At 37.8% G+C, this 14,302-nt stretch overlaps 1 protein-coding gene across 1 annotated transcript in view; it reads left to right on the plus strand.

Annotated features, from left to right (window-relative positions):
- The first annotated feature begins 2,235 nt into the window (after window positions 1–2,235).
- The window catches only part of LOC132545986 (ras-responsive element-binding protein 1-like), a 48,892-nt gene continuing 36,825 nt past the window's right edge, over window positions 2,236–14,302 (plus strand). The window contains exon 1 of the mRNA XM_060209673.1: window positions 2,236–2,275. Within this exon, the coding sequence (XP_060065656.1) occupies window positions 2,236–2,275 (40 nt within the window). The remainder of the gene's footprint in view (window positions 2,276–14,302) is intronic.

The following is a 14,302-nucleotide window of genomic DNA, read 5'->3' on the forward strand; positions in this document are numbered from 1 at the left end:
TTCTTCCTTATACAAACTGGGTACAATTCTCGTGTCCCAACACGACTTCAAACTAAATGTACATAATTTTTTTTCAAATACATCCTAGCCATAAATTAAACATGGACAGTTATCGACATGTGTGCCTGCCAATAACATGTTTATATATACACACAACTGCCATCTACCCGTTCTACACGGGATCAATAACCAACTTTTTAACATCCTAATTTAAACTTCTTCAACACTGATGGTCGGGTACAGTGGGCTTTCCATGCTTTCAGTGCTGATGTTTGTTCGGTGTGCTAAGTAAACGACTGGCGAACAATACCCTGTGTATAATTACTTTGTCCGGCATCACGACGCTCCCTGGTCGATCCCAGTGAGATGGCGTATATTGCAATACCTTCAAGATATACATCAATGATACATCTATGTTATTCTAATTGTGTTGTGATTTTATCAAATATACTTTACTTCATTGATGACGAAATGAATGTACTCGTTCCAGGACACGTCACACAAGCTATTGTTTCAGGTGTCATGTCCAAATGTGCAGTAGATACAGGTGTGAAGTAGATATACAGGTAGACTTCAAAGAGTTTACCTGCAGAGCCAGGTAAAATTAGTCAGCTATTGTCAGTGGACATTGCCAGAGTGGAGTGAAAGCCGAATTCTACTCAGTCATTGAACAGGATGGGACAAGTTTTGGTTGGAGATCTGAGGCTGCGAGGCATGACGATACGGGGTTCCACACGGGGGCGCCAATTAAAATAAAGATAATAAGGTCATAATTAAGCTAGTTTCTGTGGCACCTGAGTTGTTCTCACGATAGAAGTTTACAAAAAATTAGTCTTAATATTGATTATGGTTGTCAACAACTGTATGTTATAAATTTCATCTCAAGTCGACAGGTTACTTAACCGGATCATTGATATGAATGTTGGCCAGAAAATTAATTGAGTGATAAACACAAAGGAATTTATCAATTAGAAGATTCTCCTCCCCCCCACCCAAAAAAAAAGTTAGTTTGCCAAGTTATTAATTGTTAAAATTTATCTTATAACCAAGGTTATTGGTCGGCAATTAAGAATAATATTTTACGACAAATTTGATATAATAATGAAACCACTTTATTGATATTTAATATTGCTTTTTCTCAATGCCGTCTGACATCTGTTTTTTTTCATAATTTTAGAAACTGCTTTAAAATTAGATAAGTTATTGCAAATAAGCAGTATAAAAAGTATATAAACGTTGTCGTAATTGGAAACCAAAGATGGCAAATTAATTCACCAAAGTCAGCGAATAATTAATATATTAATAAATAACAAAGCTTATTTCAATAGGTATCTAACTGATATGTTGGCAGTGCGTACATGTAAACTCAAATATTACTAAACAGCACCGTGCATTGTTAATTTTAATATTATTTTTAAGAAGCAAGTTTTTTTCCTAATTAGTAACTGAGGAGTATTGGAACATTCATACATTAAAGATACTCCATTATTATTTAATTTTTCAAATACTTTATGTTAATTTTTCGATTTACATAACAATTATCATCAACTTTAAATATCTTCCCCTTCCAATAAAAAAAGAAATAAAAAAATATAATTATCTTAAATTTTCCAATCAAATTTATTTATTAGTAACAGGATAAAAAGATGAATTTCATTTCTAGTTAACAGAACAAAATTATATTATGATCTACGTCACAATACATCTAGAAAATCCAATTACTGCAGAGATCTCCTATCTCCATTCTATGGCATCTTAATAGTCAACCATCTTAAAATATTGACTATTATTTGGGGTAGACAAACACAGACATTTCAGCGGTTTGTGTCTATCGTTATTAATAATCCTATACCCGGTAACAGGTAGATCGTTTGGTATTGGGCTACAGTGGGAGTAAGGACCATTTTATCGTCTGTTAACAGATCGATAAAGTCCTACCCGTTACACAATACATATACACAAACATAACATCTTCTTACATTTTTAGATTGTTTGTAACATTTTTTACCTGTAAACAACTAATCACAGGTAATCCCACTCTAACAGGTACGTACATGGTTACCTGTTCTAATGCGTTTCAGCCTCATTGGCTAATTATTCATAGCCTGTTCAACAGGTATTGTGTAAAGTGGATCCCTTCGTGTGCCCCGACAGTGAGGCAGCACGCATGCTCCAAGAATCATCTTGGTCATTTTCACATCCGAGCGGATGAACAGCAGTCCGTAGTATCGCATCATGTCCAGGAGAAAACAGGCCAACCCTAGGCCTCTGAAAGGTAAGTCCACTATTTATAATTAATTATTCAGCTAAACCGAAAGCTACTCGAAGACAGTTATGTCATGTCATCTCCCGTACATAACTTTTGTTGAAGTTTCTACCTGGTTGTATAGTATGTACTTATATGGACCAACGCCAGGTACATGTAAATTAACGATTCAGGTGTGTTTACCTGTCGGCTAAGATACCTGAACTATAGGGAAGCTGAAATGGATCTAAAGGAATGTTTGACGAATTAAGCTTTTGTTGTGTGAAGATTAATCACACCGTGACCTCAATCCCTGAATCTTGAATTTTTGGGATGAAGGGGGTTGAGACAGGTACGCGTCATGTTATATATATATATATATAGTATTGTGTACATGCGTGTCAAATTTAAATGAGACACGGGATGAAGATGAGAGTGGGTAATTTGAAATATGGAAGTTGTTTATTGTGTGTGATTGTGTTTGACACGGTGTCGTGTTTGGGTAGCTGGTTTACATGTTGCTGTGGGACGGATGCAGTGTATATACCAAGGTACCTGTCCTCTCGAGCACCGAACCTCTCCCACATGTCTCGCGGTATCGCTGTATCTTTTCTCCCGCTAAAGTTCCCAGTGCGTGACTTTGTGTGTCTGACTCACGTTATCCTCATCACCTGTGACGATATCGACAGGTACGCACTCCCACAAAGTACCACCTGTGTTTCGACAGGTACCAGGCGATCTCTCCTTACTTATTAAATTAGATGATTTATCTTGAATGTGTCTAGTTTTCATATATTTTTAACGTAATTTTGAAATTTGTGTATTATGTGTAGGTATTTTTGTTCTGTTACAAACAATAGATTGTTTGTTGATGTGATTGTTTGTGTGGGGTGGTCATACATGTTGATTGTGTAACCCCCCCTCCGGACAGTCCGCTACCTCCTAACAACCCTAGCTCCCGAGACTAGCACATGTTGTTATAGTGTCTTGGACTGACACAGGTAAATGGCGTGTCACCTTTAATTAGTTAAAGGGTGTGAAAAGCCGGTGATTAGAAGTAGGGTAGACTGGCCGATTAGGATTCATCGTGTCGAACCATGTCATTTATATACCTACCGTTATATACCTGTCGGACCTGTTCCCAGATACAACAGGTGTATCTTCATCCCTAATCTATACAGCCTCACCTGCCGACTATATTTAATATATTTGATACTAGATACATGCGTGGGCACACTTTAGCAGTACATGTGTAGAAAAGGAAGATGTTTGTTGACAATAGATGTCTGATGGTTTGCTTATTTTTCAAATGTTTATACCTGTCAGAGCCAGCTGAAGCTCATATTTACAATTTTTATAAAAAAATTTTTAAAAAGTTTGAATTGGAAGGGCCTTCAATTGTGAACCTGTAATTTCACTCCACCGACACCAGATGGTACACGCAATTATCAAATTACTAGTGTGTCGGTATAAATAACCTCCTTCATCCTCATCCTCACAGATACGTCCAGACTGTTCGGAGATACAGGTAAAGGCTACCTGACATCTCCGGTATGACACTAAATTAACCGTCCATCACGGCGGGCTATGAAATATTCACGACCTGACTAGATGATGCTGGGCTTGTATACAGGCCAGCTATATGGACTAGCCTTTGTCCTCGAGTTTCCCGCTGGAGCCGTTATCGCCAAATATACCTGTAGTGTGTCGTAAACCAGCCCCATCATACCTGTGTCATCATACACTTGCGATAAACCTCGCGCAGCATGCCGACACTCTCCTCTCGGATGATGCAGGTGTTCCGCCGCCGAGATAGGAGCTCGTGTTAGGATAGGGCCCAGAATTACCCCTAGATAATAAGTGGTTGCTAGGCGCTAGACCAGCATCACTACCCCGGATGTTTGATTAGGGTATTTGTACGGCCCTGGCCAGGTTTTATGGGGTTGACAGATGAAGTGTACAGTGCAAACACCAGGTTTGATTAGAATCAGGTTTTAGAGTACCTGGAAGGCCCAATAAACGCGACTGCACACCCTTCCTGGTGAATTACCAATTGAATACATCGACAGCGTTCAGTCTCGTGTTGTGGAACGTCAAGCAGAAGAATTCACCCAGTCGGTCGTCACGCCTGGCTGATCAGATGCGGCAAAATATAGTGATGAGGATGAAGACTAACCACATCTTCCCATAAGTTATTCAGAGAAACACAATATAAAGCATTGACTCCCGCACTGAAAAGGCTCCACACCTGTGCTATAACGTGCCTCAGTGCATCCTTTTAATATCCGCCATCAACCACCCATCGTCCATCTTTGTTCGAGGGATCACGTGACGTCAGCATCACCACTTCCAGTTGTTGTTAACAAGAGGGTGGATTTTTTAGGAGAGAGCAAGGGTGGGTGAAATCACCAACAAATTATTTTCTTTCAAATTATTGCATTTCGCGAGTCTTTTCACTTTTGCCCGAGTCTGCGACGAATCGCATTTCCATGCTAAAGCCTTACATGGGACGTGTTGTACGTCCCTGGTCATACCTGAAGTATTTTTTTGTAAAATAAGGGTTTCCTCAAAATTACCCAACCGATATATTTTTTTTATCGGAACGCCTTGGTCGAACCCTTTTAATTGATATTAGGCTTGGTGACTGGGCGTTATTGCATATCTGGCTTCGATTAACTTAACTTAAAATAAACAAATAGATATTGAGTTGGAACTCTCATATGTGACATTGTCAGCAAACCAAGGTCATTGATCAAAAGGCGATAAGATAGAGGCGATAAGGCGGTTCACGATTCTCCAGTGCAGCAAGCATCACATGGCACATTTCTCAGCCCCAGCCGAACTCTTCATTCGCTTTTGACTTCGTGGTGACCGAAATGTTGACCTTCTGTTTATCAGCATTTCAACATCTCGTCACTCCCTCTTTTGTCCTCGTCATCCTTATCGCTCTTCAAGGCAGTGGGTCACACGTCGCGTGATACCGTTGCGTGCATAAGATTGCATTACACAGACGCAAGGATAGACTGCAGCAGATGTTGTCTGCTTCCGGTGTTGGAATAGCACACCGGTCGTGCACGCTCTGTGGCGGGAAATGTCTGGTGCTGCAGTGGCTGGGATGTAGCTCGTGACAAAAAACAATAAAATCAACATCTCGACTGTGTTTTAATGGCCGAATGATTGCGGGTTAATAGAAATACCACCGTATCAATCAATTTTCTAAACAATTATGTAAATAAAGCCTTTGTTATCTGTAGAAGAATGATTAATTATTTATAACAAGTAAGAAAGGTAATTTTGATATTTGGTCCGTTTTGGAGGGAATAGAACATTCTTTTTATATAAAAACTGTACTGTCACGCAAATATAAAACTGTAATGGTACAAATCCATGTCCCTATTATATATATGTTTGTTAAAATATCTTTGATGTTCGTACAACATCATTTTTATAACTGTATATATTGTAGGTACTTGATAGTCAAACTGTTATAACCTGTTGGTCGTCTGTAACGAGCCTGCACCAGTGATAATCCAGGTCTGTTTATCCGCTAATATATCAAAATTGAACACAATTTGGCTGTGGTATACCTTGATTTTCAGATTAATTTCTTTAAATACATCTATTAAGATCCGGCGAACAAAAGTAGGGTATGAGGGATTAGATCTAGCGGTCTTGTCCACAATAGGAGCTGGTCAGTAAGCATCTTGACCTCCACCTTACAGGTCCAAGATGTTAATCCCCCGTTTTAAGGGATGGTAGAGAGGCTTGCTGTTTTGAACCTAATCAGTTAAAGCGATTACTAATATGTTTCTGATCTGTTACCGACAAAGTCCTTGCAACTTTGTCGATACTCGGATGACAGAAATAGGCGATGCTTTATTGCTTTATAATGACCAACAAAGGAGGGAAACCAACAATTAGGAAAAAACAAACATGAAAATTTAAATGAAACTACCAATTTTATTTTTCATTTTCACCAATTCTTTTAATAGTCACCATTTCCAGTTGCGTTTCTCCGTTAGTATTTGTGTAATGATGTTAATTACATACGATTTTGAAATAACACAATTTTTATTGTATTCTTTTGATGTATTATTGATTCATCCCGAGTAATATACTAAGTCAATCGTTTCACGACAACAATATGCTATAAATGGAGTTCTTTCACCACGGGATTAAACACACGGACATTGCTAAGCCGCCTTCATCCCTTATAAGGAAGCAGAAGTTGCCGGTGGACTTGTTCGTCCAGTTGTGACAGGTCCTTGGCCGGTGTTCTGGTCAGTGTAATGGGCAGTCTGATGCCTGAACAAACAAGTTAGCGGGCTTAATTCAGACATTTAATACCCCTCACTGTCCACTGCCAGTTAAGTGTTAAACAAAAATAGAAACGGTTCTGTGGTGAAAAAGCCATGTTATTGTTTCGAATTGAAGCCTTTTCTTTGTATCAAAGGATGATTATCAGGCGCAATCTATTCAGTATTTTCAATTAGCTCAATTCTGAAAAATATCTTAAATTTTCTGGAAAATGGTGTTCGTTTACCAAATATTCTATAACGCCCCAGTCCTTTGTAAAAAATGTTTTTTTTCTTCATATTTATCTGTATGAATTAATATAAAGTCAGGACGAGACATTCATGGTGTAGTTGTGAAAGAACAAAGGGTTGATGGAGCCACTGTTTCAGGACAAACCATCTGTACCAGGAGGTCTACAAAGAGTGGACAGGGTCCGAATGTCGCTTGGCCAGGTCCATTTTACATGTCGAGCCGACAGCAGCCATGACACTGCAAACATAACTAGGATATATTTCATTACATGGTAATGATTTAGTTTGAATTTAAAAAATGTTTCCATAGACAATATCCGCAAATGAAAATCATCAGAGTTTAATATTTATCGAGTCACATGACCCCTGTTTAACGATGTACATGTTATATGCGTTTAAGTAACGCGGATGTAACGTGACATCACGTTGTCAACCTACACGAATTTTCCATAAATACATACATAATTCGATTTAAAGTGTACCCTCTTTGTGTAGTTAAACTCACCGGGGTTGAAAATGCTAATTAACGTAATTACGGATGCTGCAACTCAGTAGCGTCAATTCTACACACTTTATAACGAGTGACACTTGTAAACGTTAGAAGTCATGGAAAATTAAGTCAAATTATTCTTCTGTCGAAAAAGCTGTGGGAAAAAACAAATACAAAAGGGTATTTAATAACATTAAAATTCGTGTACAATATATACAACACATTTCCAGTATCTGAAGTCCAAATGTTTTCATTTCACATTATTTACTATTTGTATGATGTCAGTTTTCTATCTCGACTTTTTATCCCGAGTAGCATTAGTATTAAAGCCTATAAGTGTCATCGATTTCTTATACCATAAGGTGCTGCACGCGGTCCCCAGATAAAGGTGCGTTCTACTTAAATAAATATTGGTAAACCCGCTGATGTCAAACCTTCTACCTCTCTCTGTTCGTAGTCTAAGTCGGTTTTCATCCAAGTGGGATGTTTGACTGTGTTTGTCAGTCGGTGAATTGGGACTTGTTTTCTGTTGTCCCGGGGAACAGCTCGCCCTGAGGGGGATGCCTTGCCTAGCTTTTAATTGTTGAGAGCTGCCAGAGTCAATATTACCCTTCAATAGTGTGTTCAATACTTAACACATAGCTGGGTAGGTGAAGATGGTTATTGCTCTTAGCAGTGTTTTCTCTAAAGCAAGTTTGGACAGCTTCCCCGCTCATCCATTATCATAACTTATATACGTTATTAGTGATACAAGTGATGGTGGCCCGTACCCCGGGGCTCGTGACACGTGATGTAGTATGACGTGCTATCTCGCATTCAAATGCAACTTTTAGATAGATATTAAGATATCTCGAGGAAATCAAATTTGTCTCATCCATCCAATTTAGATTCAGGTTATCGCCGACATTACGGAAAAAATTCACCAGCTTAACAAAAAGTAATAGTATGTTAATCCGATATATATATATTCACGGAGAATTTACCATATTTTTACTATATATATATATTTATTTGATGTTAACTCGAAACAACACAAACCTCTGGAATTCATAGAGGAATTCAATTTATTGTTTCTTAATTTATTCAATAAAAAACAATTTGAAAATTTCGCTTTAAGTATATACAAAAGCTTATGATACATGCTTCAGCTGGAGTTTGGAATGAAATCAGCTGTTGATAAATGGTCGACTGAGCATGTCGTGTGTGTAGGTAACACAAACTCCGTATTGCGCCTCTTTAATGCATTTTTACTTGTTTATTGGATTTTAATGATATTTCAAATATTGGAAATGGATTATGACGTAAAAAAAACTTGGATGAGTCATGTAGCTAAAATGTTTTCATCATTTAAATGTTGCGTGCAAATATTTAAGATTGATTTAAAATCGTAACTGAAATCTGGTGGAAAGATGGGCACCCGTTATTGCCAGCCCGAGGACTCAAAAGAACAGCTTTTCTGCTCCGCAGCAACAAATAATTAGCAACTGTGAATTTTATTAAATATCTTATCTCCTTTTTGTGTATGTATCCGTCTAGTACGGATTCGACAACACCAGGGTTTTAAATATACCAGTAAATCTCCCCAGCATCCAACCGTATCTAAATTTCAAAGATGCACAAGATTTGACGTGTGTATTGAAATACTTAAAACTATTTCAGGAAGCCTTCGTCTTTGTTCAAACTCCGTTTTTCGATTAACCATTAGCATTTTGTCGCCTCAAATCACTGCAACTTTTATAAATGAGAAATTTAAATGAATTCTGAATATATTTATCAACCCTGTATGCCAAGCGAGCATCAAAGCCAAGTGCATGTTGTATCTCGCTCGAGATGCTTGGAGATCCCGCGCTCTTCTGCCAACAGAGCACGGGCGCGTTCGAACTGTTGATGCGGGGATTTGTGACAAAGCAAGTTACTGTTTTTACTCGAGCAACGATTCTGGGTGAAAGAATTTTACCTGATCGCTTCACATTTGTTTCTAGGTGGCATTTTAGACATGCAAACACACAAATATCGATTTGAACACATTTACTGAATCAATCATGTTGTCTCCTCGACACGAATTGGAGAGCTGAGCATGGGTACGACGGCATGCCGGCTGACTGACTGGGGTGCACGGCTTTCTTGTGGGATGCTTCTGATTTTGTCAAATGTTTGGTACACGTAGATATTTGATGTTTATAAAACTATTTTGATAAAGACTTGCAATCATATGCTGTCAATAAATTGTTCATCAGATAAATTGTTGATATATTTTGAATGGATTTAAAACTATCGACAACAAAACCCGGCCTTTTAATTGATCAGTAAAAGCAAGATGAACACGTGATGGCGATTGAAAAGCAGACCTAAAGGAAGCTGTTGACTGATGTGATAAAAGTGGATAAGTCTCTTTATACATTTGAATAATTCTTCACAATGGTAGTTGCTGCACTTGTCAAGGGCGTTCTAACTTATCGAGTCTAGAGATTCTGTGCACAAACAAAGCAGAGATATAAGATGCCAGCTTCCTATTTGAAGCTCTGAATTAAGTATACTGGTGTATTCACCGTACCTGGTCGATGGACGCCACAATTGACTGTCCGACGCCAGTGTTGCTGAAACCTCGAGGTTCGTGTTGGCAGACATTCAAAGTGGCAGCGATAATGAGAGGGGAGGGGGCTGGAGTACACGACCTCGCCATTGATGGGTACCCGTATATATGCCAAACACGGCTTCTCACAAGATGTTTGTTGTCGTGGCGACAATAGCGGCTTGACAATTCTTGCACGAACCTCACAACCAAACAGACAAACACATGATACCCCACTCGCTTCCAGCAGCACATAACGCCATATTACCTACAACATGTATAGGCAATTACCTGTCACGTGTACTGGTAAACCCGGGGTGGCAAATCTGTGTGTCCTCGCTCATAGGACACGAAGAGCTTTAGTTACGTAATTGGTGATTCCTTCAATGGCATCAAGGTAAAATCACGGGAAACCGTTGCATGTCGTCCATCTGATAGGGTGCTTACTGAAAAAAACCCACTTAATAAAGACATAATTTGAGCAGAGAATGAAGGCATACATAAGTATGAGTGATGGGGATTGTAAGTGGTTTGTGGTTTGTACTCGGACATTCTCTTGTGCGATCAGACGAGGAATGGTCTGATGCCTGGTTAATACAAGTTTGCTCGAAGCCATTGTGTCATCTTGCAAGTTTCCGGATTAAGAAAAAAAATCATAACCCGTTGTCGTTATGATTAGTTATTTACAAATAATTGATTTACAGGGAATCATCTAAACATTGTTCACTTACTAGTCATTGATTCGCTGTCTCTACCGTACGTTATTTGTGGTAAAATGAAGTGCTCTATTAATGGCCCATCACAGTCACACGTTAAAAAGTATTCGGATTTCCCCGGACTGTTAACGAGCTGTAGTCGGCTATTCATTGGGTCACTTGAGGTCAGAGACCTAACATATCATACAGGACAATTACACAGTTCAAAATACAACACGTTAAAATCGGTATTTGCCGACTTACACTCCCTACGCAATTTCAATCTAAAACTTTTTACCCCAAAACGTTCAAATTATTAAAATATGTTTTAATTCACGTTAAAAATCCATTAATAATTTGAAAGGATTTTATTTTGTCTTGTCAAAATTTCCCTGCTCATTGCGCAAATAGTGGCGGGATGCGCGACAAAGTTCTGAAAAGGCCGTTACGTTTAGTTGGTTCAGTTTTCAACGAAGGTAAAGAAAACGGGAATAGTCATTTATCGTTGGCCATTCATAGCTTGGCTGGGGAGTCAATACTTTGAGAAATTGACATATTGATAAGGAAAGGGATGCTCTATTCATACTGACGTTTACAAAGCTCCTGGTGTGAAAGGAGGCTAAATTCTGTAGGTAAATTCATGGACGTTCTCAGTCGATAGCGGGCTGTTTGATCAAGACGCGGATGCTATACAAAAGGAGAGGGGACTGTGGAAGTTATGTAAATATTTCCTCGCTTATCGATGTTGAACCTTCGTGGATAAAAACCTGGACAGAATTCAAAACGTTTAACTCACGCAGGGAAATGTATTTGAAGCTGACTTTAACACAAGAAGTGCGATATCACGGCACATCGGGCTGTTTCAATTCTCATTTACGTTTTGATGCATTCGAACGGCTTCTTTTCTTCGTTTGCTAGGTTTCATTATGAAAAGAATTTGATCATTATTGGGGAAGTTTGTTTAAATAAAGCCTACCATATGTTTGTTTAACCAGTAAAAACTTGGGCCTGTTTTATCGCGGATGTGACTAAAAATAATTGAAAGATTTTCCATGATGCAGGTGTTTTTTGGGATTTGAAAACTTTCTAAATGGAATGTATTTGATGAGTAACTTGAAGTAAATATATTTTAAGTCATTGTAACGTGTCATGTGATTTTTTTTATACTTTTAGTCTGTATAATTGACCAGATAATTAGAATTTCTCAATCTTTCTGGTACTCTGGATGTCAATTACAAGATGTTCATACGAATAATTTCAGCACGGACAGTCATCAAAGCGTGGTGTTAACTCTTTTATACAAGAGAATGTTAACAACCGTCTTATTACTCATCTTCTTCAGAACTTATGTAAAACTACACGACTCTATTCGGTGATGATTGCCGACCAATTTTCCTCTGTTACAACCAAATGAAGCAATATTGTAGGAGACTAACGCATGCATTATCTTTGTGATTAGGGCTTCACAATTTACGTAGGCAGCCTTCATATTTAAATGTTTTCTATGGGGTTCAACCTTGGAAGTAGAATTGAGACGATCATTACAGCCCAAAAAAATGTTGAAATACTAATATAAAAGATGGCAGATTTCCAAACCATTCAAAAACTCAGTCATACATTTTGTCCGCGTCAACTTGTTCTTCGTGTATCTTTTAAGAAAGATTCGAGGCATCCTTGTGTGGCAGGGATCCGTGTAACAGTATCCGCGAAGTCATGTCTAAACCGGCAAAGCTAAACGCTATCTCAAGAATCTACCGTTATTGTATATCTCAGTAATGGAATGTATATTTGGACGTCCGTTGAGCGATTTTATTGATGAGGATGTGATCAGGTTTATACACAGCTTGTCTCGTTTATATTAAAAGGCAGACGTGCAATTTATACAGACAAACATTAAACATACCCGTGACTTTAATTGCATATGATTCTTACAAGTGATTCAGTTACCGAGAATACTAAGGATTCGCCATATCGGGTACCCTGGCACGCTGCCAAATTATCACGGGATGTCCGACATGATCAAGTCTTATATATCTATTTGGTCTTTCTTTGATTTGAAAGAAAAAAAATCACTAAGCGAAATCTACAATAATTATAGTACTTTCATCTCAATTGAGTCTCGTTTTGTATTATTTGCAAGACCTTAAAAGGAAGATTTCTTCTGTGTTACCATGACTACCAAAAACTTCACTCCCCCATCACCGGGGCTCCAATGGGTATGAAAATATGTATATATTTTTATATGAAATCAGTCTTCATTGGAGAGGTTGTGTGATGAATTTTATGATGGAACATATTTTTGTCAAACAGGATGATTAATGAAGACTTGAATTACATTGAGAGGCAACATAAGTTTCCCCCTTGAGGGCCTCAAGTATAACACGGTAGTACACGGTCAGGTATCCCATTATAGAAACTGATAAAGCCCCACAAATCGATTTTTACCATCAAAAGGAATTTGTTAAGTGGAATAAATGTAATGATATTGAAGAGGAGGAATCTTTTGTCAGACCACACTGACATACCCATACAGAAACACTTCTGTATAACTGTTTATTTCTTAATAAAAGGAAAGTTTGAAAGAGTTGGATGTTGGCCTGTACCATGTAGAGTATATTGTATGTTGCTGAGTGGAGAGGCAAGGGGGGGGGGGGGGGAGTGCTGTCTGTTTAAATAAGTTAAGAGTAGTAGATTTTGTCAGCATGAGATTTTGTGTGAACTGTCATCTTTAAATCATAGTCATAATTAATCTTTTTAAATTAGTTATAAAGGTCTAGTTTTAATTCCAAATACCTACTCCACTGCATATCTCAGGGACAGTTTTTATGAAATAAAAAAATCATTTGTAATAATTTCCGAAAATAAATATTTTGATTTCATAAAGTAAATTATCTGAAGAATAGAAATCAGCCAAGTGGAAGATGAACTTGAGAATTTAACCTGTTTATTTCCAAATTAAAAGCAACATTTTAAATAAAATATTAAGTAAAAAAGAATGAAAAATTAAAAAAAACCTTAAGATGATAACTTTCATCTGCAAAGTATTTAGGTTATATTGATACAATAATTTCAGATGTTTTTAAGTCCCATTTAGAAAACAGTTTAGGTTCCGACTGGTTTGTAGGGAATCTGTTGGGTCATGCCAGCCGTCATCATAGTAAAAGTACCTCCAAACACAAAAGATGTGTAACACAACCCAGACAATGGACTTTACCAGGCTGCAGAAAGCATTATAAGTACCAAGAGCCAATAATTTCTACTTCAGTCCATTGTTTTGTTTGGATTATTTTTCTAAGTAGCCTTTGGCTTATAACTTCCCTTTGAATTACCTGTACAGTGTTTGGTTTGAAACACTTTGGAACCTGTTACAAAGTTCACATCCAAGTATGTGGTTTAAACAATAGAGCAACGCCATCCATTGTTGTTATAATCATATCCCCAGGCTATTCAGACATTTAAACAATTTATCAACTTTCTCCTTTCTTGTTTTCTGTTTCGATGATTGAATAATTACTTCTATTTCTTTTAAAGACTTGTCAGAAAAAATCCTTGTGTTTGGGAATAATTACTTATGTTTCATTTGAGATGTTTTTGAAAAATGCCTTGTTAAATTTTAGTGGAGGTTAATGTCTGAAGCTATCCCTGTGTCCATTGTAATCAGTGGGGCAGGAATCTTTGTCCCGAGATGGCTAAAGGTATGGTTGTAGATCGAGAAGGGATACATTTATTGCATGCAGCTAAAAGATTAAAGGA

Source organism: Ylistrum balloti, unplaced genomic scaffold, assembly GCF_031769215.1.
Source record: "Ylistrum balloti isolate Yb309-2 unplaced genomic scaffold, AGI_CSIRO_Ybal_v1 Utg369870, whole genome shotgun sequence".
In the NCBI taxonomy this organism is placed as follows: Eukaryota; Metazoa; Mollusca; class Bivalvia; order Pectinida; family Pectinidae; genus Ylistrum; species Ylistrum balloti.